This window comes from Poecile atricapillus, chromosome 2 (genome assembly GCF_030490865.1).
Source record: "Poecile atricapillus isolate bPoeAtr1 chromosome 2, bPoeAtr1.hap1, whole genome shotgun sequence".
Classification (NCBI taxonomy): domain Eukaryota; kingdom Metazoa; phylum Chordata; class Aves; order Passeriformes; family Paridae; genus Poecile; species Poecile atricapillus.
This window is the reverse complement of record NC_081250.1, coordinates 80,350,597-80,374,456: the sequence shown is the minus strand read 5'-3', so window position 1 is coordinate 80,374,456 and position 23,860 is coordinate 80,350,597. Positions and strand designations below refer to the sequence as shown.

The 23,860-nt window shown below is 37.8% G+C and overlaps 1 protein-coding gene across 4 annotated transcripts in view; it reads right to left on the bottom strand.

The window, feature by feature from the left end:
• CTNND2 (catenin delta 2) overlaps positions 1-23,860 on the bottom strand; it is a 691,061-nt gene that overhangs the window by 98,172 nt on the left and 569,029 nt on the right. For all 4 annotated transcript variants that reach the window (XM_058831646.1, XM_058831649.1, XM_058831647.1 and 1 more), the window contains 2 exons: positions 3,175-3,292; positions 1-186 (listed from right to left, as the gene is read on the bottom strand). In XM_058831646.1, coding sequence (XP_058687629.1) covers positions 1-186; positions 3,175-3,292 — 304 coding nt within the window. The remainder of the gene's footprint in view (positions 187-3,174; positions 3,293-23,860) is intronic.

Here is a 23,860-nt window from a genome sequence, read left to right as displayed (position 1 = left end):
CTGATCTTGTGATTTCTTTTTCTTCTTCTTCTTCCCCCAGCACCCTGAACTCTCTGCATCTTTTCCATTGGCATCACCACAGAGTAATCCATCAAGTTCATCTGTTCCCATCTGCTGTCCCTGAGATGTTTCTGCAGCTAGCCTGTATGAGAGGTTCCTCAAAATGCACACACAGTTTTCAACGGTCTAAAAAATATGACAAAAAGAAAAATACAGGAAACAAAACCAGAAAAATATTAAAATCCTCCCCTTACTCTGAATACAAAGCAGAAGGAATTTCATCTATCTTTATATGTGCATTTTCCCAGCACAATTCTTATGTGCACATTTCTGACTGCTCCCCAGGTAGTCACAGGTTAAGAGATTCAGAAATTTTTATGGTAACAAATTAGTTGTTACTGTATCAGGACAATGCTTTTCTGGGAGTTTTTTATTGTTGGTCTGAATTTCACACTGGAGCCCCGTGTGAAACAGATGCTGAAGTAAAAAGTGATCAAAAGAATCTGAACACTCCGAATGTCAGAAAACTCCCACCTCAGTGAAGAGAAAATGCTACAAACAGAAAATGGCAATAGATTCTGGGTTTTGTCCTTTTAAAACCAGAAATAACCATTTTTTTCTGGCAAAAATTCTATGTAAATTGCCATAAAATTTGGATATGAGTTCCATTTCACAAGTACTTGTAGCATGAACAGATGATGTTTCTCCAGTCCCAAAAGTAGGACTAGAAATCTGTCTTGCTGCTTTTACTGCTTCTGGCCAGGCTGCAGACAGATAACTTGTGTGCAGCCTTTTCCTTTCATCCATTTATTCCCCTAATAGGTTGTGCCTTCTGTAGAAGATGCAAGCAGGAATCCATAAATGGATGAGACCCAGTGAAGGAAAATTCACTTGTAATTCAACCTAATTTCTCCAAGTCTAAAAGAAGTTCAGTTTAGACATGAAACCTACTCATTTAGCTGGTTTAATTTGGTTTGATTATTCCTAATAAGGATATGAGCTTAATTTTCTGCACACAAGGAAGGCATGGGTAAAAAAAGCCATTCTCTATATTTATTTCAACTGTTCCTAATGCTCCATGGAGATAAAAAGCAATAGCCACTACAAATAGCCAAGCTCTTTTGCTCCATTAACCCAGAATGGAATGACTGTGAGGCTTTCAGTTCCATCATATTCTACCATATTCACCAGTGAGGCAAACAGATGGGGCTTCGTTTACTTCCATGTATGACATGAGCTTCTGTCAGGTATGCATTCAGCACACGTTTTTTGTGATGATACCAAGTTCCAGAGGGGATATCGAATTCAGAGTCAATTATACAGGAATATTTACATATATCTGTTTTTAAACATAGATGTAATGTCACAATTTTGCAATACACTTGTACTAATTTGAAATTTCTGCCAAATATATAAACACAAGTAGAAATATGTATGTGTGTGTGTCTGTGTCTAGAAAGTGTTCTTTGTGCACCTTTCATAGTTGAAAGCTTTGCAAACATCACAATGACCATAACTATTTTTTAAAGTTTGCTGCCCTTTTCTTTAACATGAATTTTATTCACTTTTGATATAGCATGCTGAAGTTGAAGCTTTGCATATGTTGATTAGAATACTAAACTTTAAGTTTCCTTTTCACAAATCAGAGTTGTTGCATTTACAATTCTCATTTTGTGGGAAACATAAGCAGAATCCATCAAGAGGACAATGTTACCTTGAACTAAAAAAACTGATAAGCAAACTTCTGAGGCTCAAATGCAACCACCTTCTCTATTAAGGTGAATTCCTACAAGCCAAGAAAGCTGGTTCCAACCACACAGCTGGACAGACTTCACTCCTCCTTGACTTTCAAGGATCCTTGTATTCCTTATTCTGTTTTCAGTTTATCATAATGGGGCTAAGTACAAGTTCACTAGTTTTTCTACTCTAGCTACTTTTAAGCTACTAATGAAGTTAAGAACTCCCCTGTGTTTGGGGAGTGTTCTGCAGGAAGTGTCTGGATGGGGTAATGGGGGCTGGGAACACCCAAGTGTGCACCAAACCCTGCTTTGTGCCCACCTTTTGGGTGGGTGTCCTTTGAGCATCCCTCTGCTAAACTTCTATTAATGAAAAATTGATACAGACTCATGGCCTGTGGGATTTTTTGGGTGTTTTGAGGGTTTTTTGGTTTTTACTTTTTGTGTTTCTTTTGAAAAACACAAAGCCATTCTGTTAGCCCAGCACCTCATGCTATGAACCTTAGTTCCTCTCTCTGTCCCCTGAATTCACAGGCAAATTTCACCTATTATTTGATTCAGGTAGTGACCAGAGACTCCTGGAGATTATTCCTCTCAAATCTATAAACCCAGGGAGGTCCACAGACAACTCTATGAAATATTATTTGGAAATACAAACCCAGTGGGCTTTAAAACCTTGCTGCATAAAAAGCTGCTCTCCTGCAATTCCTAGGGGTTTGCAAATGGTCTAAGGTTGCCCTAGTAATTAATTTAGCACCATATACTGAAAACTAAACAAACTGTCCTTTTTCTTCTTCTCTAGAATACTTTAATGCATTACAAATCTTCAATTTGTAAATGCTTGGAGTCTTTTTAATTAGGGAGTGCCTTTCACCTCTGAAGAAGCTTGTTCATATCCTAGCATTTTAAGAGAAGTAAAACTGACATAATGAAGTGTCTTAACATAGTTGTTATTGAAAGAATTCATTGGTCCTCTTCAAAGAAGAAGTAATGTTGGTTTTACTGAAAAATTACCTATTAATCTCGCTATTTTTTTTTGCTTGTTTGCCTTCTAAGCCTACCTCACGCTCATTAACTCTCATACTGGGTACTGAAAATCAATTTTAAGGTAAAACTGGCGGAACAATGTAAGAAACTTTACATGGAATATATTTGCTCTTCTTAAACCAGTATAATATTTTCAACTTCAAAAATTCAACCAAGAGAATGACATGCTTACCTGTGCACACTACACAGGTAGACACAAATAAAATGCTTAGCCCACTAAAATAAACAGCTCAGCAGAGAAATAAAAAGGAAAAGATAGGATAAATTATGCTTTGCTAAGACATTCCTCACAATGCATTACAAAAAGAATATAACGGAAAAATTGTCTCTTTATAGTCCCCATGTACCCTGAATACCTGGATTTGCTGCTGAAAAGACAAAGGCGACAAACCTTACTATCAATTTCACTGCTCCCCAGAGCAGACTGGATCACGTACAGCAATGCATCTGTCAGGCCATCACACTCCCTCATTCTTCTGCGGGCCTCTTCTCCAGCAGAGCTGACATTCCTGCAAGGCAACAGCAAGGGTCACTAAATCCATGGCTCCCTGCCCACTGCCCCACCTGAAACCTTCTCACATTTCACATACAGATAAAATACACATTTTCTTTCTTTCTCCCATCAGTTCAGAGCTGTGAATAATGGAGACAGCTGCGAATGAGCTCAGGAAATGTAACGCAGAGGGGAACAAATGGAAGACATCAGGTCCTCCACAAGATGGGGCTGAGTGGCCAAGCAGCATGCGCCCACCTGCATGGCTCCCTACACACGGCCTACTAAAAGGAGCTGACCGACCCTCCCTCCCTTCCTTCCTCCCTCCCTACTTCCTCATATCTCCTAGCAACTGAGAGCTCAGTAGTTAGGGTTCTTAACCTGAGAGAAAAATATTATCAGAGCATAATATAAAACACCTGCTGTTGCTTGCTTCTCATTTTACATGAGTGTTTCCTTTTCTCGTTCATTTTGAGAGAACATTGATGCTTCAATCTTTTCTTTAGATAGTTTATTTTACATTGCAAAACTTAAGGCCTCGGATTATTATAACAATATTGTAAAACTTGTGTTCCTTACATGGGGCCAGAGGGTCTTCTGACACATTTATATAAATTCAAGTAAAACAAAATTCACTGCATAACACATTGTGTCATAAAATTCAAAGTACTGATATACAGAGAAACAAATATGTATGAATGAGCATATACAAACAGAATCTATGTTTGCTGACATTAAGTCTCAGAGAAAAACTGCATGCAAATTTGCATAGCAGGTTTGATTTGGAAATGGGTGAATTAGCAATCTCAAGAATGGGATAAAACTTTTCAGGCTCCTTCAGTATGGGAAGATAACCCTTTGCTGAAGTGGTTCATCTGTAATTCTTGTCTCCCCACTGCTGAAGTTTATACAAAGAAAGAACGTAAAAAGTACACACACCAGACCTATGCATTTAATGCTCCTGTGTGGAAATGGGAGGACATAGGCCCTTGAATTTGGGAAGAAGGCAAGGCATTTTCTATCTTTTATATAATTTTCAATGACCTTTGCATTAAAGATGGAAAAAGCACAAGAATCCTGGGAAGGGGGAAAGAATTTCAGATGGAGGAGGATGGGAGGACCTAGGACTAGGTTTCCTTTCAATTCTTTTTCTTCTCTATCTACTTCATTCTGTTGTCTTCTTGTTATCTAAAAAAAAAAACCCCAACATTTCCATTCCCCCAAAACAACAAAGACTCTTATAGCTGGACAATCCCCCAGTCCCTCCAATGCAGGTTCCTAATTGACTCTGCAACCTAAACATGTATGATTCACCATATATACTTGCATCCCCACACAGTCCTAATTAGTGCTGTTCTCCTACACAAACTAGCCCAATTAATTCAATAGTGTTCCCTTCACCTCAGAAGACAGCTTCACAGAAACCATATAGCCCTGGAGCACTGGAATGAATTACTGTATCTCTCTAGCAAACAAATTTACTCTCCTTGAAAACCCTCATTTTTTTGCCACATTACATATCAGAAGCCTGCCCTTCATAATAGCTCGCAAGTTTTGTGTTGTCTGGTTTCTCTGGTCCTTGAACTCCATGCCTCTCCTCCTATCTCTCTGCTGCTTTAAGATTAGCAGGTGATTAATGGTCTTCCTCCAGTTCATGGCGAAACTTTCTTCTGTAATCTAGGAAGTAGGATTTGGAGAACATCAACTAGAAAAACTCTCTCCCTTTGAAGTGATGGAAACTTCTGCCTTACTTTTGTGTGGCAGAAATAAGAAGGTAAAAATATAGAGCATGGTTTTCCCCAAACAGTGCCTGTGCCATACATTTGGAGGGTTGGGGACTCCACCTAAAGTAGACCAGACCATCCCTTTTTAAAGGCAAGAACTCCAGTGATATTCCGAAAGGGCAGAGTATGTAGAAAAAGAAGAATCATGGACTGGGGCAAAGCACATTGTGGAGTATATAGTGAGGACAAAATTTGGGGATATCAAATACTTATTTGATATCTACCTGAAATTTCATTCTCTTACTCTCTAGGCAGATAAAGACAGAGCTAGGAAGATAAATATAGATGGAGAGAGGGCATTGAGGCACTGGTGCAGGTTACCCAAAGAAGTTATGGATGTCCCATTCCCTGCTAGTGTTCAAGGCCAGGCTGGATGTGGCATTGAGCAAACTGGTCTAGTGGAAGATGTTGCTGTCCATGGTAGGGTGTTAAAATTCAATAGTCTTTAAGATGCCTTACAACCCAAACCATTTTATGATCCTATGACTCTATGATGAAGAAAGGAAGTTGTATCCAGCCCTACAAGAGCAACTGCACAAATTATAATAGGAAGATATGCTGAGGAAGAGTTCTCAGCATGGCTTTGCACCTTTCTTTACACCACCGTGAGAAAAAACACCTGAAATATTCCTGAATCCTTTTAAAAAGAGATAGATCTTCAAGTCTGGTCTGTGTGGGAACTGACAATGGTCAAATAAGAGATTTTTAGGCTTCAGGCATTAGCTTGAGCCTGTGTGAAACTAAGTCACACAACGTTCTCACTCTGGCCTGAGAAATCATAAGGAGAAATCCAAACAATCCTCAGAGAAAGAAAACAACTTTTGCAGATGTTGTTTGTTGCCTTGTTGTTTACTTGCAAGAGACGGTCAAGGGCTGCTGTTCCTAATTGTCCAGTGATGGTGATGTGTTGGTTTAATGGCCAATGAGAGTTTTACCTTTCCGGACCTTCTCAGACCTGTCTATAAAAGAAGATCTGGAAGAATAAAAAGTACTCTCTTGTGCAACCAAGGCTAGAAAGTCTGTGTCGTACTTTCGCCATTCCTAATACAGTGTGACAAGTCTGTACTAGAATAATGTCTCTAGGCTTCATCTTGTGCACTTACATATACTGAGTCCAAGCTTTCAAAATAGACTGATTTAGACACCAGTAGAAACAGAGATATATAGTCTCCCTGATCTTCTCATTGAAGTGATTTTTCCTTCTATCACTCCCAATTACACATCACCTTGACTTCCAGAGCCTGCAGGGACTGTCAGCCTCTCAGTTCCTCTCCAAGTTCACCAGAAACTCCTCCTCACCAAAACAGGAATACATATATTCAAGTATACTTAAGATAACCTTATACTCCCTGAACTGTGAGCTACCTGCCTCATTCATTTCCAGCAAACAAAGAATATGAGGCCTTTACACAAAGCAATACAGACACACCAGGAGTACAGTTTGCACAGACAATGCATTTCCTTGCTCTGTATGGAGGAGCTGTTGACTTGGGTTCTTCTGTTTATCATTCTTCCCCATTATGATCCAGTTGCTCCTGTAACCAAGAAGTGGATATTCTGAATTCCCATGACTGCCTTTCCTTCTTTTACAAAAGTTGCTGTTTACTTTCTGCACTGACTCATAGCTACTACAGCCCTCCCCAAGATATGGTGCACTTATTTACATAGGAAATAGTTAAAAAAAAAGACAAATCCAAACCTTGCATCAGCATTTTGGCAGAAATAACCAGTTGATTATTTCAAAAGAAATACATCCCAATATCTAGCTAGTCTCATGTCACCTCTACTGAAGAAATCACTGTTAACTGAGATCATTCACAGAGGATCTCTAATATTGCTATGTTCAGGCTATGTAGTTTTGCAAAAAAGAAACGTTCCAGATTACATGAGCTGTCAGAGAAAACACACTGCCATCTTAATTTTATTTCTCATTGTTAACTTGGACATGATGTAGCTGTCAGTGTGACAGGGAATAAGACATGATTTGTCATTTGTGAATTTTCAGGTCACTGTGCCATTTAACACTGTTAAATTGGAGCATTAGTAGTATCTGTAGTACTGTAGTAGTATCTGTAGTATCTGTAGTAGTACTGTTGGTAAGATGTCCCGCTAAGTCAATGCATGTTTTTCCTGTCAATTTTCAAACACGTGAAACCATGTTTTCTGGAGGTCTTAAAGGATGTGGAAATATGATGCACAAGTTTTCAGGGAAAAAATATTTCTCCATTCTAAAGGCAGCCCAGCTTGATCACCCTATATACTTTGATTCTTTGTGTAAACTCTGCTCACGGTATATGTGAGCCATAGGCTGTCATTTTGAAACTAACAGGGCAAGGAGTCCTTCAGCCTGCCATAAACCAGTAAAATGAATCTCGAATAGAATCCAGTCATGCAGGAATACAATGAATACAGAGGGCTGAAAAATAACTCCCACTTTAGTCAGAAAGTCCCAGTTATACCTCTAAAACAAAAAAAAGCTTTTTCTCAAGAGAACACTAGGAACAGATAGAGGAAGATGTTAGACGCATGGCTGATCATGCTTTTCTGAGCAAATGCCAGACTGACTTTGCTAATTACCTAGGAATGGGAAGAGAACTAAAATAATCCAGCTTCAGTTTCATGGGAAAATGTACCAACTATAATATCATCACCTGAAAACTAACAGCAGGCGTGATTCTCCATACCTAAGGCATATCAATCCAAGGTTCTAGGGATATGGGGTGTGGTATAAAGGAGTGCACTGTGCAACACATACCTGAGTCCTGTCAACCCTGAACTTGCATTAGTTATTTAACACAATTGTCAGGCTTCAAGGTAGGGGAAGATGGGCGGTGCCAAGCAATTTATTTCTGTGTTAGGGTCCTTTTCCATACAGTCATACAAACTGTGGGAGGTTCAGAGCAATGTCCTTATGATTCTAGGATAACTAAAATCATCTGCCTTATACCCGGTAGGGATATTGATTTTGATGGAAGTATCATCCAGAACGCAAACCAATGTGCTGAGACATGACCTCTGGATATGGGAATATTTAGCAAGCTGTTGACATTATTCCCAGTGGCAGTTTTATCCATCTCAGACAGAATTAAAGCATCTGCACCTGACCTCTCTAAGCATGCTCAGGTCATGCCAAGTAGCAGGACCTTTCCTGTAGCAGCTATCAGTCTGCAGATTACAGAGCTCATTGCACTCATGCAAGATAATGATTGAAAACAAATAATCTGCATTTAGCAAAGGTGAACTTGAGAAAGGTATTCCTCAAAACCCCATGATGAAATGAGAAAGCATGTTTAATATCTAGTATATATAATGTTTTTGCTATGGACTGATATAAGAGAGGTCAGACATAAGAAGGATAATATCCTAAATTAGGTGGAAAGAACAAGTTATCTTTGCCATGAAACTTCAGGGGCCTACTAAGTATATAATTATTCTAAGAAGTTTTGTGTAAGAGGGACTAATCATAAAAGCCTCAGTGTTTTTCATCTTTCTACATGTTATAATAGCCACCAAAAAGAGATTTTTCACAGCAAGGGGGAAAGGTTTACATAAGTAAAGAACTATACCAACCCCATTAATGTTACAGCAAATGCAATTATATTTGCCTGAGGATACCCAGCAAGGGAAAAGCCCTCAGAATACTGAATAACTGAGTTTAAACTGGCACGCTAAATATTTTTCTTTAAATTAAAAACCCAAACAAAACCCTACCCTGAAACTGGCCTCCTCTAGATGTGCTCTTTTATACGCTGCCTGTTTCTATTTCTGTCTGATTGACTGAACATTTATCCTTCAGGGACTGAGCCCTGTCTCAGGAGCAAGCTGGCAGCCCCAGTCCCATCAGAGGCTGCTGTGGTGATGATCCTCTGAGCTGGCCTGCAATGTAACACATGATCCCCTAAGAGCTATTGCTTTTTCTGTACACAAAAATTCCCAGCAGTTTTTGTCAGCATTCAGACTCTTTGCTGCAAGGGTCTAATACAGTGACACAGACAGCAAAATGAGACAATCAACACCATGCATGTATCCATCAAGTATACTCAGTGTCATCAGCAGACCCTATGCAACCATATATTTTGAGGGGCTTTTTACAGTGGAATATTCCTCAAGTCACATTGTCTTATCTATAAGTACTCAGTACAGCCTTTGGACATGGAATAAATAGGTTAGCCATAGTAGTTCTGGTTACTACTGTAACTTTTATACAAATTCTGATTTTTTCATCATTATTTGTATGCTAAGCCTTTTTTTAATAATCTCTTACTACTGAAAACTAAACTAGCTGATAAGACTAGCTATTTCTCAGACAAAATAGAAAATTAAACAAGTCAGTGAGACAAAACCTAAGAAAACAAGATGGTTCATTCTTCATAACTAAGAGTTTCTAAGTGTTAGATTTTCAGTGACTTTAAAATCAGCTTATAGTTTGGAAGTAAAAAAAAAATTAAAATAGATTTTTCAGTCACTGACACAGATCTCCCTTTAACTTTTCCTAATTTGAATGACAGCATTATCACCAAAATCAGGAGGATTTCTTCTTGCTAAGTATTCTTAGAACCACTTACAGACTTCTTTATCTATAAGTGGTTGTCAGAATTTAGCAATCCTATATGTGGACTAAGTATAACGTAAGTTTTGAAGAAAACTGTCTTGTATTAATTAGAATAGCTCAACTGTAGCTAAAGAAGACAATTCTATATCCAGGAATTTGGCCTAACAGAGATCTTTCTCTCTTAGGTATCACTTTCACTTTTAAATAATACTTTGAAATAAGACAAACATGTAACAGTCTAATGTGGATACAGTCTTGGTTATTAACCTTTCTATCAAATGCTATTACAATGTTATTTAGCTTTGATTATTTAAAAGTAACTTTTGTTTACAAAACATCAGAGAAATTAGCCTACCAAGTCAAGCACTCAACAGGTGCCTTTTACTGCTGTGCTTCTGCATGTCCAATCCTAAGGCTAAATGCATTGTTTTTAATGACTGCTCTGCGTGATTTGTGAAGCAGTTGACTCCTGACATAATTGTTTGCTATTTTGATAGTTTGGAAAGATACATGATGGGAAAGTACATGAACTGCAATAAACATCTTAAAATAAACTGTCTCTCTAGAAATAAACCAAAAAAACCCCAACTTTTCTTGCATAAACGATTTTGTTAAGAGTTCATGGTATAATCAACCATAGCCTGATCTGAAAGAATAAAAAATATTTCTAACTACCCCTCTCCTCTTTTACTGTGTTTTCATCTGATGTGCAATTCTTTTTAACTACAACACACAGAATTACACATTGTGTATTGAGGGACAGTTTTAAATTATGGTATTAAAAAAATCCTACCTGCATCAAATTTCTGTTTTGACATTTAATTTTTCTGACATGTAGTATTTGACTTCATAAAAATTACTGCAATCATTAATGCTCATCTGTTTATACAGCTTTTAATACACTTACTATTCATTCAGTGAGAGCTGAAATATTGTCACTTGCTGCCCTTGGGAAGACCTGCTGTGGTAAAGACTCTGAAGGTCATAATGGGAATAGTTTAAATATGTCAACATCAAGACACTTTTCTCCATTTACAATTGTAATGTTGCTAAATGGAGCTCTACAAATGTTAAAGACTGCACGAATGTAAATACAACAGCATCAGCTTTTGATGATCCAGCATTAAATACCAGCATTAGCTCAAGCACTTCTGTCCTACAGAACCACTGTCCAGAGGACTCTGCAGCTCTTAATTCTTGCATGGATTGAAGAGCAACAGGACAAATTTGTGGAGAAGGATTACACTGAGGCTGCAAAATGCAGGTATCACTCCGTGCCACCAGCACTCAGTGAAACACCTATGTGGCCAGTGGGACCATGCACTGAGGAAGTATTACTGGTCTTATTCCGTATTTCTTTCTTGGCTATCTCCTCTGGTCACTGTGAAAATTCAAAATTACTGTGTCAGATGCTTCAGCATTGGAAAGTAGTCCATTTTCATTTTTCTGTTCAGCTTGTTATCTTATTCAGAACAAAAATGATCAGGCATAAAACAGTTTTCAATTAACCTCATTCTATGTATTATTTATCAGGTTATTTTCTTCAAATGCTTATATATCAGCCTGTTTTGAAGCTCTTAATTGTCTTCCTCTACAATAACCATTCAATCAATCTCTAAAGGATTATAATTCAGATTATATGTATATAATTTCTATGTCTACTTTTCTTCTCCACTAAAAGATGAAGCCTCTATTTGTCCTGTTTAGGTCTGTGGAAAAGTCTTTGATTTGCATGAGCTGCCCTAGCAAAAATACTTCCACAAGAATAAAAATAGCCCCTATTTTATTTTCGGTAGGCTATAGTCTCAGGAAAAACTTGGCATTACAACTGCATTCTTAAGAACAATTGAAAAAAAGCAGACAAAATGCTTTCGAGTTTGGAGTAAGCATCAAAGAAATGTACTATCTGTAAAAGGCAATAATTTACTGTGTCTAAATATTATTCTGAGTGTACCAGCATGCCTTACACTGCTGAGATCTCTTTATAAAATTGTTTGAATGTTATTTCTCTAATATAATTTTAGCTGTAAAGAAAAATTAGTCTCCATCAGTCAAAATTGTAACATACACAGCAGCAGGGGAAAAGGATTTTCACTTGTACCTGAAACTTGGAAAGGGAATTTAGCCAACTTCTCACAGTGTGTGAAATTTCTTGCCATCCTTTGATGTATTTGACCTTTTTTTTTTTTAATCTTGAAAACAACTAGACAAAAAGTCTTAGTTTTGACAGCTCTTTCCCCTTGATTTAATCCCAGTGTAGCTCTTGTGCTTTTCAGGAATACATGCAAGTCTCTTTTCTAGTATTTCAATGTCTGAGTTGGTCATGATAAAAATGCAGCTTCAGAATCTAGCACAGGGCCAAAATACATTCCTGATCTCCTCCCAGATTTTACCTGAAAGTGCTTTTAGTACTAGTGGGCATGTTCTATGTACAGAAGACATATTTGAGTATAGTAATAGAAAAGGATCAGACCATCACATAAAATTAACAGTTAATAGAAAATATAAGCATGATGCTTTTTATTACAGACCAGTTTGCTTATTTAATTAAACTCCTAAACAAAAATTTTTATGAAAAAGTTTCACAAGTAGAATTTCTGTAATCACAAAAAACCTCCTAAAATCTAAGCAAAACCTATGAAAAACAGACTTTGGGTTATACTTTCTTAAAGTTTATTTGTTAAATATCTTGCTGTCTTAAAGGACTAATTTGTGCATCCTTTCTTCCCTCTCTCAAGTGATGATGAACTCAGTACCTGAGAATAGGTACCCTCTGGAGCCATCCTCTGCTCCCTTCTAGTGAGGCACTTAGAATTGGGTCTCCAGCATGCTCAGAAGTCTTTGTGCAAAGAATGTCATTGCACTACCTCACAGAAGCAAAAAAAAAGGAAGTGATTTGAAGCCCAATATCTGCATTAAAACTTTCTCAGTCATTTGCATGTCTTGCATTCCAATGAATGACATCAAATTCTCTTAACTGACAATTATAAAAGAAAAAAGTGCTTTAATGCTTAAATTGTAGGTCCCTGTCTTGGTCTCCTTTGTGGCTCCTGCATACAAATAGAACAGTAAGAAGTCAGTTTCCCAGAAAAAACAGCCCATTTAAATATCCAGTGAATAAATAGCCTGTTACATGGAAAACAGTCCATATGCCAAGTAGACCCATTGGCCACACAAATTCAGTTTAACAGCAACCAAACACATATAGTAAAAAGCCAAGTGCCACAACTGTCAAATTCCTTCTACAATGTGATGCAAGAATGCAAATATGTGATTCAGGTATAAACCCAGTAATTTTACATTTCCAAATAAACAGACACTTTGAAAGGATAGACAGCTGAAATGAGTTCTCCTAGTTCAATGATAAAGGGATGTGAATGCATTTATAAGAAAACATGAAAGCTACATATTGAAAAAAAAAAAAATAAATGCAAAAAACAAACAAAAAAACCCCCCAAAAAACCCACAAAAGAAAGAAAAATAGAACTTATTTCAGACACAGTAACTCAGGAGAGCATTTGTATGAGGAAAAACTACTTTAAACCCTGGGATGAGAGACCATGACACTGTCATTTTTGTTTTTCTTTTAAAATAAGCATTCTACTTGGGCTAGGTGATAGCTCAGGTGTGATTTTCTAGTTGTATAAATATGAGAATAAATTATGGTATTAGAGATGAATTTTGGATTCCATTTTGACATAAGAGTCTATTTTTTATGCTCCAATTTTCACTTTTCCATTGGATATGCCGATTTTTAGATTGGCACTGTTGTTACTAAACCAAACCTAAAAGTTTTGGATGAGGTGTTACACCACATTGCATATTCCTTTCATATACTTTGGTAGACACTTAAGCTCAGTAAGTCTGTTTGCCTCTGCCCTTAAATTTGAAACATTTAAAAGCATTATTAGTAATGCACTTCTTCCCAGGTCTTAGAAATCAAAATATTGAAAAGTTATACTGCTCTCTTGCTTTGGTTTTACAACTCAGTGAAAAAGATAATTGCAAAAATAAGACCAGAAACAATATAAATAGGTATATTTAGCAAAGTTACCACTCTAAAAATCCTATGAATAAAGATTAGGTTCCAGAAAAAACACAAGCAATATGTAATCCTATCAACCTGAAGGAACAAACAAATAGGATCATGATTGCTCAAGTAAGATGATTCCCTTAACCTACAAAGCAATCTCCCTGTCACATCTGAGTTTCAAGTGCCTTCCTGCATCTATTTGAAGTCTTGAAAACAACATTACAGTGCAGTACCTTGAGAAGAAAGGAGGGTAAATTAGCTTTGGTTGTTGACTAATCAGATGAGCACAATTAATTACAACACCAATCAGTTCATTAGATTATTAGCTTCATCTCTTTTTGATCAGCTGCTTAGAAATTTTAATACAGAGGATAAGAAGTCACAAAGCACAGTTATTAGAGTATCAGAAGTATGAAATGCTGCTCTGAAACAAATTAAGTTACAGCACAGCACAGCAAAGTAGAAGACAAATGCTTTTCTGTGTGTGAATTGCCCATGTTCTCAGTGAATTGACTGCTATCAACATTTCTCTGGCAGGAGTCTCTCTCCAAATCTGACTCTTTCTCCCCTACCAAACTAAAAATCTTTAGAGATGCAGCTTATTTCCACTTCTCCCTGTTTCTTGACCAAACTAGATACCAGTATGTAAGTTCATTTACTGTCATAATCCACATGCTCTGTTACCAGCTCCTCCTTCCGAATTTTCAGTTAGGCATCTCAAAATTAAGTTATTATCTGCTCATATTAATTCTTTCTAGCCACATAATTCATTAAATGATTCCTGTGAAATTGCATTTTCTTATTTCTAGAACAATCTCTACCATCAATTTTCTTTTTTTATGCTTTAACTCCATTAAAAACATCAAGGTATCTATGCTGCTTCCCAGTAATAGCATCTCAGAGTGTTATGATTTTTTGAGTAAAATACCTGTAAAAAAAATCTCATTATCATAAATTGTCTAATTATAAAAAATATATAATATGATGCATAATAAATTACAATTCTTACACTTTGTCCTAATGTGCCTTCAGCATGAGAAATAAATGTGTATTCATGTCCAATTTTCATAACAGTTAATCTGAAATTGCCAGTGAGCATCCTGCCTCAGATTATGTTACATCATCCTATCTCCAAACGGCTTTATGTGCACACTGAGGGATGGTGAAAGAACTGACCCTCTAGCATGCCCTTCAGCCTAATGAGTCATTGTGCATCACTGCTACTTGAAATAAGATGTAAAAAAAAAAGAGGGATCACTCTACCACAACCCTACTTACCCCCACCTAGCCCATGCCATACAGAACAATGAAAAAACTCTACTATGAGCATTACTGTCGATGCTCTCTACTCCTTTGGCTGATACCCCAGGGATGGCATCTGACAACCTGAATCTTCTGCCAGAATGAACTTCTTACAAGACCCTACACTGACCTATTTTGATGTCTGGCTCTCTTATATGTCATTGGAACTGCTCAGGAGGCAGATATCACTCGTTGTCAGAGATTTAATTTTTCCCTTTTCATTTTAACGTATACACTTTGAATCAATTCGCTCATTCCTCTTAAATTAAATGCCAAATTCAAACTTTGCATTGGTGCCATAAGATGCTTGCAAAACTCTTGTATGTGTAGCAGACTCTGTTATTTGCTTGGTCATGAAATATACTACTATGCTTCTGACATTTCACCGTCCCATCTGCAAAGATATGCATTTAACATATTACTGTATTTGCCCCATCCTGATTCCTCCTATACATTGCACGAAAGCACTTATATGCTGTGAAAGGACACCTCACCCTCAACCTTTTCTCTCCCCCAAAAATACAGTTTGCAGGAGTTATGTGTATCTGATTGAGTAAAGTTTTCTGCAGAATCATTGTCTTCTTTCTCTCATGATGCACCTCTGTGCATCCTATTTCCATCAAGTTTCACCTTACATAGGAGGACATGTATATAGGTATATGATTCTTGGGCCAAGAGACAGAGTGTATTGTGTTCTAGAAACCCACAATTCACCAACAATAAAAAAAGAGTGGGGGAAAAATTATGTAACCAGAATAACCAGAAAAAATTTCAAGCTGGTTTCAAGTACAAAGTAACTGGTGATGTGACACACTTCAGCCTTGGTCTCTAGTTAATTATTCCTACGCTGAGGAATTTCTGCAGTTGTTTATACTCTTCAGTTGACAGATAAGAATTCCCTGTGTAAGAGAAACTCAGCACCATCGGTGCTTTCTGCCATATGACCTCCTTTTACAACAAACCTCATTCGAACAGTTCTTTGACTGCAGTGGTGCTATGCCCGGGTAAAGAATCATCCCCTGTATGCTTCGTTTACCAGTCAGACCAAATAAGCAAAAAGATAATTACAGTTTATAAAGATGTCTGTTCTTTTATGAATAAAGACTCATTCTAATTTTGTAATTATTATTTTACCATTCTCAGTTAATTGTCAGTTACTTGAAAACATAGCTTCCTTTGAAATAGAGCAAACACAATTCCCTGAATTACAGTAAAATTTCCTGTATTAGGTATAAAGATTGCAAATTATTTAATTGAACTTTAGGAAGCTTAGTGCTTACTCCCCAGCTGGAAGAATATTTCCATTGACAAACTATGCTGAAATAATTATGTTAGTACTAAATATCAGAGCTTCTTTTTTCTTCCTTTCTTAGCAGGTGGTTCTGGTAAAATGACACTCCATCAAGATAGTAAGTGTATGAATTGAGTATTGCAATGTTCCAGTCCTTTGTCCTTGAATTATCTTTCTGCCCAGAGCAGACTGTCTCCATATCCCTCCTCTGGACCTGCTCCAACAGGTCCATGACCTTCTGATGTTGGGAGCCTAAGATGGATGCAGCACTCCAGCTGTTGTCTCAGGAGAGTAGTGCAGGAGAGTCACCTCCCTCGACCTCCTGGCCATGCTGCTTTTGATGCAGCCAAGGATACCACTGATGTTCTGGGCTGTAAGCACACACTCTTGGCTCATGTCCAGCTTTTCATCCAACAGAACTCCCAAGTGTTTCTTGGCAGGGCTGCTCTCAGTGACTTCTCCCAGTCTGCACTCACATCTGTGATTGCCAGGTGCGGCACCTTGCAGTTTGGCTTGTTTAACCTCATGAGGTTCTCACAGGCCCACTTCTCAAGTTTGTCAGGGTCCCCCTGAATGAGACCCCTTCCTTCTGTTGTGTCAACTGCACTGCTCAGCTTCATGTCATCTGCAAATTTACTGACGGTGCACTTGATCACTAATGTTATAGAGCACTGGCCTCAAGATAGCCTTGAGGGGCACCACTCACCACCAGTCTCCCCCTAAAGATAGAGCCATTGACCACAACTCTCTGTCTGTGTCCATCCAGCCAATTACTTACCCACCATGTGAGGAAGAGGGAGGGGCCTCAGCTGGAGCTCACCCTTTCCTCCCTACTGCAATCAGAATCAGACAATGATTGGGATTTGCTGGGCACAAGCACCACTCCCCTTGGGCTCTGGCAGCAGGTAAGTGTGTCTCTGATCACAGATCTGGGAACTTAGCTGTATAAAACCACACCACGGTTTTGAGAAAAGGAAGAACTGCATCCCTGCACTCCAGAAACCCCCACTGGCACCAATGGGTGCAACTGAACACTTCAGGAACATTCAGGCACCGTACAGACTCTTCTACTGGAGGAAGCTTTGGAAAAGTTATCTGGATTTCATATGCAGTATTTATCCTGCACTAACTTCCCCTGGAGACACAGGGTTTACCATGAGAGTATTCATTGGGAGAATTACTGAGAAGCAACTATTCTGCAGTTCTTTGCTTTCTGCTACTCCACAATGTAGACAAGTCCCTAAGACAAAACTCTTAGTTGCAACAGACAAGTAGTAATCCATACCCAACTTCAATTTAATCTGCTTAATCTGCCTGCTTCTCACCAAACATATCCTCTCTCTTGCCTCACCATTTTACTTAAAACGTTCCGTTTAGCATCGTGATATTAAGCTACCTAGAACCACCGTCATTCATGTTACTTGTTCTCTTGAGAATCTCCACGGAAAGCAGCACCCTGGCAGATGGAAAACAAGAAGTTCAGTGTCTTCCAGCACTTTTGGGGATGTGTTGGGCTTCTCCAAATACTATGTCTGCCAGGCAGTGGTCCTGCTGTGATAGCTGCAGCCAAAGCCCGTCACATGAATGTACAGGTGAATGCCTAAAATTCAATCCACACCATGAAATCTTTTCTCAAAACATGCCTTATTAAACTGAGCTGTTAAACATTTCTAATTCAGGCAGCAAAACCTCATACACCTGGTTTTGCTATTTGTTTTAGCCTCTTACATGAATCATGTGATGACTATCAATATGCCTTCTGCCCTCTTTCCCCAAATAAAAGTTATACCACTTAGGTCTTCAATTTACACATTTATAGCCCAAAGTCCACTTTAAAACTGGCACTATGATCTGCCTCAGAAGATTCAGGCAGTCTGCTAGGCTGTAAACTTGATTTAAAAATCTGCCCTGTTAACTGAACAAAACATGACAGCCAAAAAAAAATAGTAATGCCAGATAAGTTGATCACTGCTATAAGACTAGAAAGAATAGCAGTAACAAGCATAAACTCCCAAAGTACTTTAAAGATTAAGTGTAACCACCTTTATTTATTTAGACCAATGGTGAAATCACTCTGAAAAAAATAGCAGAGAGTTCTGGAAATATTTCAGTACACAAGTGCAGAGAACTCCAGAAAAATACAGCAGTATCAATGAGATTGAAAAATAAGACCTAAATGTCCAAAGGTGCATTAGTTAGGTAAACTGATCAAGAAAAAAATCTACTCTGTTTCCTCTATGTCCAGTTCTTCAAAAATTGTAGTATTAATATTTTGCACAGAATTTTAAAGTTTGATTGCCATTTCAAGGGGATTTAACCAAATTTAGAGACTTACAAATGGCAAGAGACTGCGCATGTAATGGTTAATACTTTTTCTCTGATTGTAATTTTATCTTGATGTAAAGAATACAAAAAGCAGCTTGCAACTGCAATTAAGAAATTGTCTATTTAAATAAACATCTAATTACAAATGTCCAATATTGCAACTACATGTACCAATTAAAGTACCATCAAAATGCCACTTATTTACTTATTTATTAAGAACCCAAATTAACACTTATTAGCCTACATGACCATAATTGAAAAAACATTTTCAAATACAAATCATTCTTGAGCTGTTTGGCTGACATTTGAAAGTAATCATACTTGCAATTGCTAATCAGCTTGTTGTAACATGCTTTACAGAACAGTATGGTTAGAACGTCAAGCACTGAAAACTCACGTAAGACCTAGATTAAGTTGGCCTCTGCATCTGTAATTCAACCCCCTTTTACAGAATGGTTGTGATATGTTGTCTACGCTGTGACTTTTCACCCCTGTAGGACTCACTGTGTGTGTAAGAATCCACCACGTTATAGATTTATTTGATGTGAATGACAGTTTCGCTTAGAAGGGTTTGTTGGGGTTGTTTTCCATTAGCCCGCTCACCTCTGTCAGCAAGTGCTCCATGACCAATGCAAAGGAAAAGGAATAATGGCCCTGATATGAGAAGGAGGTAAGGGAATTTTGTTCTGTTCCAGATTTTGTCTCAGAGCTTGTACTTTCTGTACAGTTTTCCAGAGGCTTGACTTGAAACTCTGGAGTCACTCACGTAATCTCAGAACTGTTGATTGGAAGAACCATCAGGAAATCATGAGACTCCAGCCTGCTGCCTATGGAAGGATTACCAAGACCAGGTCAGTGGTTTTGTTGGAGAGCCTTGAAGTGATTAAAGGATAGACATTCCACCACCTCTCTGTTCCAGTGTTGTACTACCTATCTTGAAAAGTGTAACGTCCAATCTGAATTTCCCAAGCCGAAACTTGTGACCTCTTCCCTTCACCCTCTCCAGTTTCTGAGAATCCTTATTGAACTGAGTAGGCCCAAAGCTTTTCTGAAAACAGGGAAACTGTTGCCCAGGTGCCCACAGCAGTACCGAGAAAAGGGAGATAATCTTCCATGCACCTGCTGGTCACAGACGTATCCCAGTCAGCCATATACAGGATGAGAACACATTGTTGGCTCGTATTTGGATTGGTGTCCTCTATAAACCTCAGTTCCTTTTCAAAAATGTGCTGCTTAGCCAGGATTTATAACCTTACTAATAAAACAATAAAGGAATAGTATATTCCATCAGTGCTCTCCCTTCATCCACGTGGACAAACACTTTATCACAAAAGGCAATCATGCTCACTAAACATGATTTGCCAGTGGTAAATCCATGCTGACTGTTCCTCCATCATATGCTCTGAAATGGATTCTAAAAAGTCATAGTCTTTGTTTTTTCTGAGGTTTGAGATAAAAGTGATCAATCTTCAGATTATTTTTGTCCTCCTCAAAGCCAGAACCATTTTTAACCTTTCTCTAGTTCTCAGTCACCTTCCCAAAACACCAGTGTGATAGGTGCCTCACAACTTCATCAATTAGCTTTTTCTGCAGTACCCTTGGGTAAATTCCATCTGGTGTCATGGATCCAAACACACATATGTATATATATATATTCTCCAAATAGCCCTTATCCTGTTGATGTCCATGTCTGCTTCTCCTTGCTCTTCTTAAAACACGAAAACATACAGAAGTCCAGGAACAAGATTTGTGTAATAAAACTATGGCACAAAAGGTGTTGAGTTCTTCAGTCTTTTCCCTTTTATCCATCACTAATTTGTCTTCCCCATGCATTAATAGACTTATATTCTTCTGGACTTCTTTCTCCTCTTAGGATAAATATACCTGTAAAATCCCCTACTGTGACCCTTTATATCCCAAGTTACCTCCTGCTGGTCTTTGATCTTCCTCATTTTTGCTCCAAATGCAGCTTTTCATATTCCTTTGTTATTCTGGTTTCCACTCTGGTTTCTTCTTGTGCTTCAGCAGACTTTCTGTTTACCCAAATAAGTGGCTCTGCCATAATTTCCAGTCTTCTTGTACAGCAGCATGATTTTCTCCCAAGCTCCCAGCAAGCTGATTGCTTTTTGTTTGGTGGTTTGGTTTGTTTTGGTGATATTTTTTTGTTGTTGTTTCTGGTTTTGTTTGCTTGTTTTTTTAATTCATGTACACCTTTCTCCTCTAAAATGGATTCACAAAGGATTCAAAATCCACTGAGTGTGCAACTGCCATGGATACCTTGATTCTGTGATCACAGAGAATGATCAAATACCTAGGCAGGTATGGTTAACAACCAAACTTAAACTTGAAAGTACACCACTGGACTTGAGAATAACAACTTAAATGTACAGTCCAGGCCCACAGGAGTTTATTATCAAATGAGATAGCCTGTACTGCTGGCTGAACGTGCTGATGTGAACCTGCTGCAGGGTACATGTACCCAGTGCTGCAAGTTACCTTCCACTTCCACTACCAACATAATTCTTATTTCCTGCCTGGGTATCAAGGACTGCAACTGCAGTAGTGCTTCAAGTGTGAGAGTAGCAGGAGTTGTGCTGAGGACACTAACTTCATTTCACACTAACTATGAAAAAAGCAGAGCAAACTCCCAAATGGCATCTGCTGGAAACCATTCTGTTTCTAACTGCAGATTTTAAACATGAACAAATATTTATTATTTGTTCCTATTTATCTATTATAAAATAGATTAATAATTTGTTTCTCACCGAATACATAAACATGAAAAAATGAATACCACAAGGACGATCTCCAGCAGAGAGGAGTAAATGTGAAATGATTAAACAGGGAAGGCATGAATAAGCTTGCCAAGAGTCCCATTCCCACTGGTGCATGTCTGCACCAGTGAAAACTCCAGGTATTCATAGATCACTAAAAACATGATCAATTTCCTTTCTTTCCTTGTCTAAGAATAAGAAGTAAGGACAGAAAGAATAAAATGTTATCATTAGCATTATTCAAAACCAAGAAGAAAAGCGGTGGGTAGTTTTTCCCTGCACTTGATTTAAGAATGGGAGCTATTAGGTTAATTTAGATTATAAGGAACAATGGAAATCAACTACTTTTATGTACGGCAGCTACCTCAGAAGTTTTTGACTGATAAAGGTCAGTACATGACAGTTACCACAGTATTATAGAAACTCCAGTTCCTGCATATTTATTTTTATCTATTACATCTCATACAAGCTGTGGTTTGCATTAGAATCCTCCTGACTGTAATAACTGGAAAATACCTGAAGTACCCTCATGCAAAGTAAAATATATTTACTTTGCTCTAGTATGATCAGTTGAAGCTCTCATATATTTGTAGGGGAGGAAATATAAATAGGATCTAAGGATTATGCTTTGACTTTGTAAACTCTAATATTTTTAGTTTATAGTATAAAGATAATTTACTATAATGGTCTACCCAAACAGTTGAAGAATGGCTGTCTACATAACACATCCACTAGCAATAAAACATAATGATAGGGCTCATGCTACGAAAAACTAACATTTGTTTACATAAATTAGCCCCATCTAGTAATTACACTGAATGTCTGTCATAAGGTCAGGCAAAATGGAACCCCAACGGAAGTGATACTGCAAGCATTATAATCTAGACAACAGATATGTTGGAGAATTATGGGGGATAATTAATCAGTTAATGCTTTCCATGTGTTTCATGATATGTGGAGCCACGATACTAGAGTAAAATATCTGTGCTAATGCAATCACTTCCCACTGCCTTAAAAGAAATTCTATCAACCTCCTTATTCAGACCAGAGAGTAAAAAAAAAAAAAAAAAAAAATATATATATATATATATATAAATACATACAATCTCCCCTAGAGATGCACACATGTCTTCTGGTTTTATTAGCAAGTAATTATGTGTTTTCATTGCAGATAATAATACTAGCAAAGTGCATAAAGTACCTACATATTCAGGGGAAAAAATGGTAAAACAAACTGATTATTTACAGATCATCTTTATATACACAAATGTGACATACGTATAGCACTAGTACGCCTCTAAACAACCAGTACCTCATTCAGGTGTCTAGTTATATGACACCTAAACCAAGACATAAATTACTTTTATAATCAAAGAAAGACCACGTTTTTCCCTGAAATCCTTCAAGCTGGAAATGCTGCCTATTTCACTTTAGGTACTCCAGGTTTTTTTTATTAAAGCCCAAATAAAAATAATTAAAAAAAAGATATTGAAAATTTTTGAGTAATTCAGTGCCGAAGGACTCTTTAAGCTGACTCTTCTGTAACGTAGGTGAAGGCAAAAACGAAACTACCAATTATCTAAAAGGTAAAGGAAACAAAAAAAGCAAACATATTGTTCTTGTAAAAACAAACTCCCATGTCATTTCAGTAAATGGTATAAAATTTTAGTTCAGAAAATGGTATAATTCATACGAATTTTCCTCTTCCCTGTTTCAGTGCTGGTGTTTCCAGTGGCAGCCACACTCCTGCTGATTTTGCTGTGATCTGCCTTGCGTGCAGACCGGGTGTCCTCAGTAACCTCTGCAACGTAGTGACAGCGAAGGGTGATACAATTCCACCAAAGAGTGGGCTAAGGAGGACTACGCTGTTTCCAAAACAGATTGATATCCAGCATAGAAGATACCACCCTAGTTACATCACTCTCCTCGATGTTAAATTAATAAAGCTGAACCCTCCTTCTTGAATGCGTCTCAGTTGATTCTTGTATTTGTACCAGTTGATCCTTCTCTTATGCACAGAAAATATTCATATGAACTCACAAATGTTTGCTCCTGGTAATGCTGTCGGTGGATGTAAACAGAAACACTACTCTCTGCTCTGCTCCCTCTATCACATGGCCTATAAAAAGGATGACCTCCCACTGTGTTAACTAAAAATAATATTGCTCTTATTTCTGTGGGTTGATGAAACTTAAATACTTCTGAGGTCACAAGCTGTGCCCAAGGCCAGCCAGCTGTAGATCTCTCTCTGCACTGACTGCAAGTGCCCACCTGTACAATCGGACCGTGAGCATAGACAGCTGACTCTAACACCTAAGTAACTACTAAAAGTGCAAACAATATTGTGCATTTTCTCATATTTACATTGATTAGAAGAGACTCCTTAACATGAAGTCTAGCAACCAAACCCAGCAGGTATCAAAATCAATTTGACTAGTTGACTAAAAAACTTACTCAGTGCAAATCAATTATATAAAGTGAACACAGGGAATTAAATAATTTTTTTGTAAATAAATATTTTTA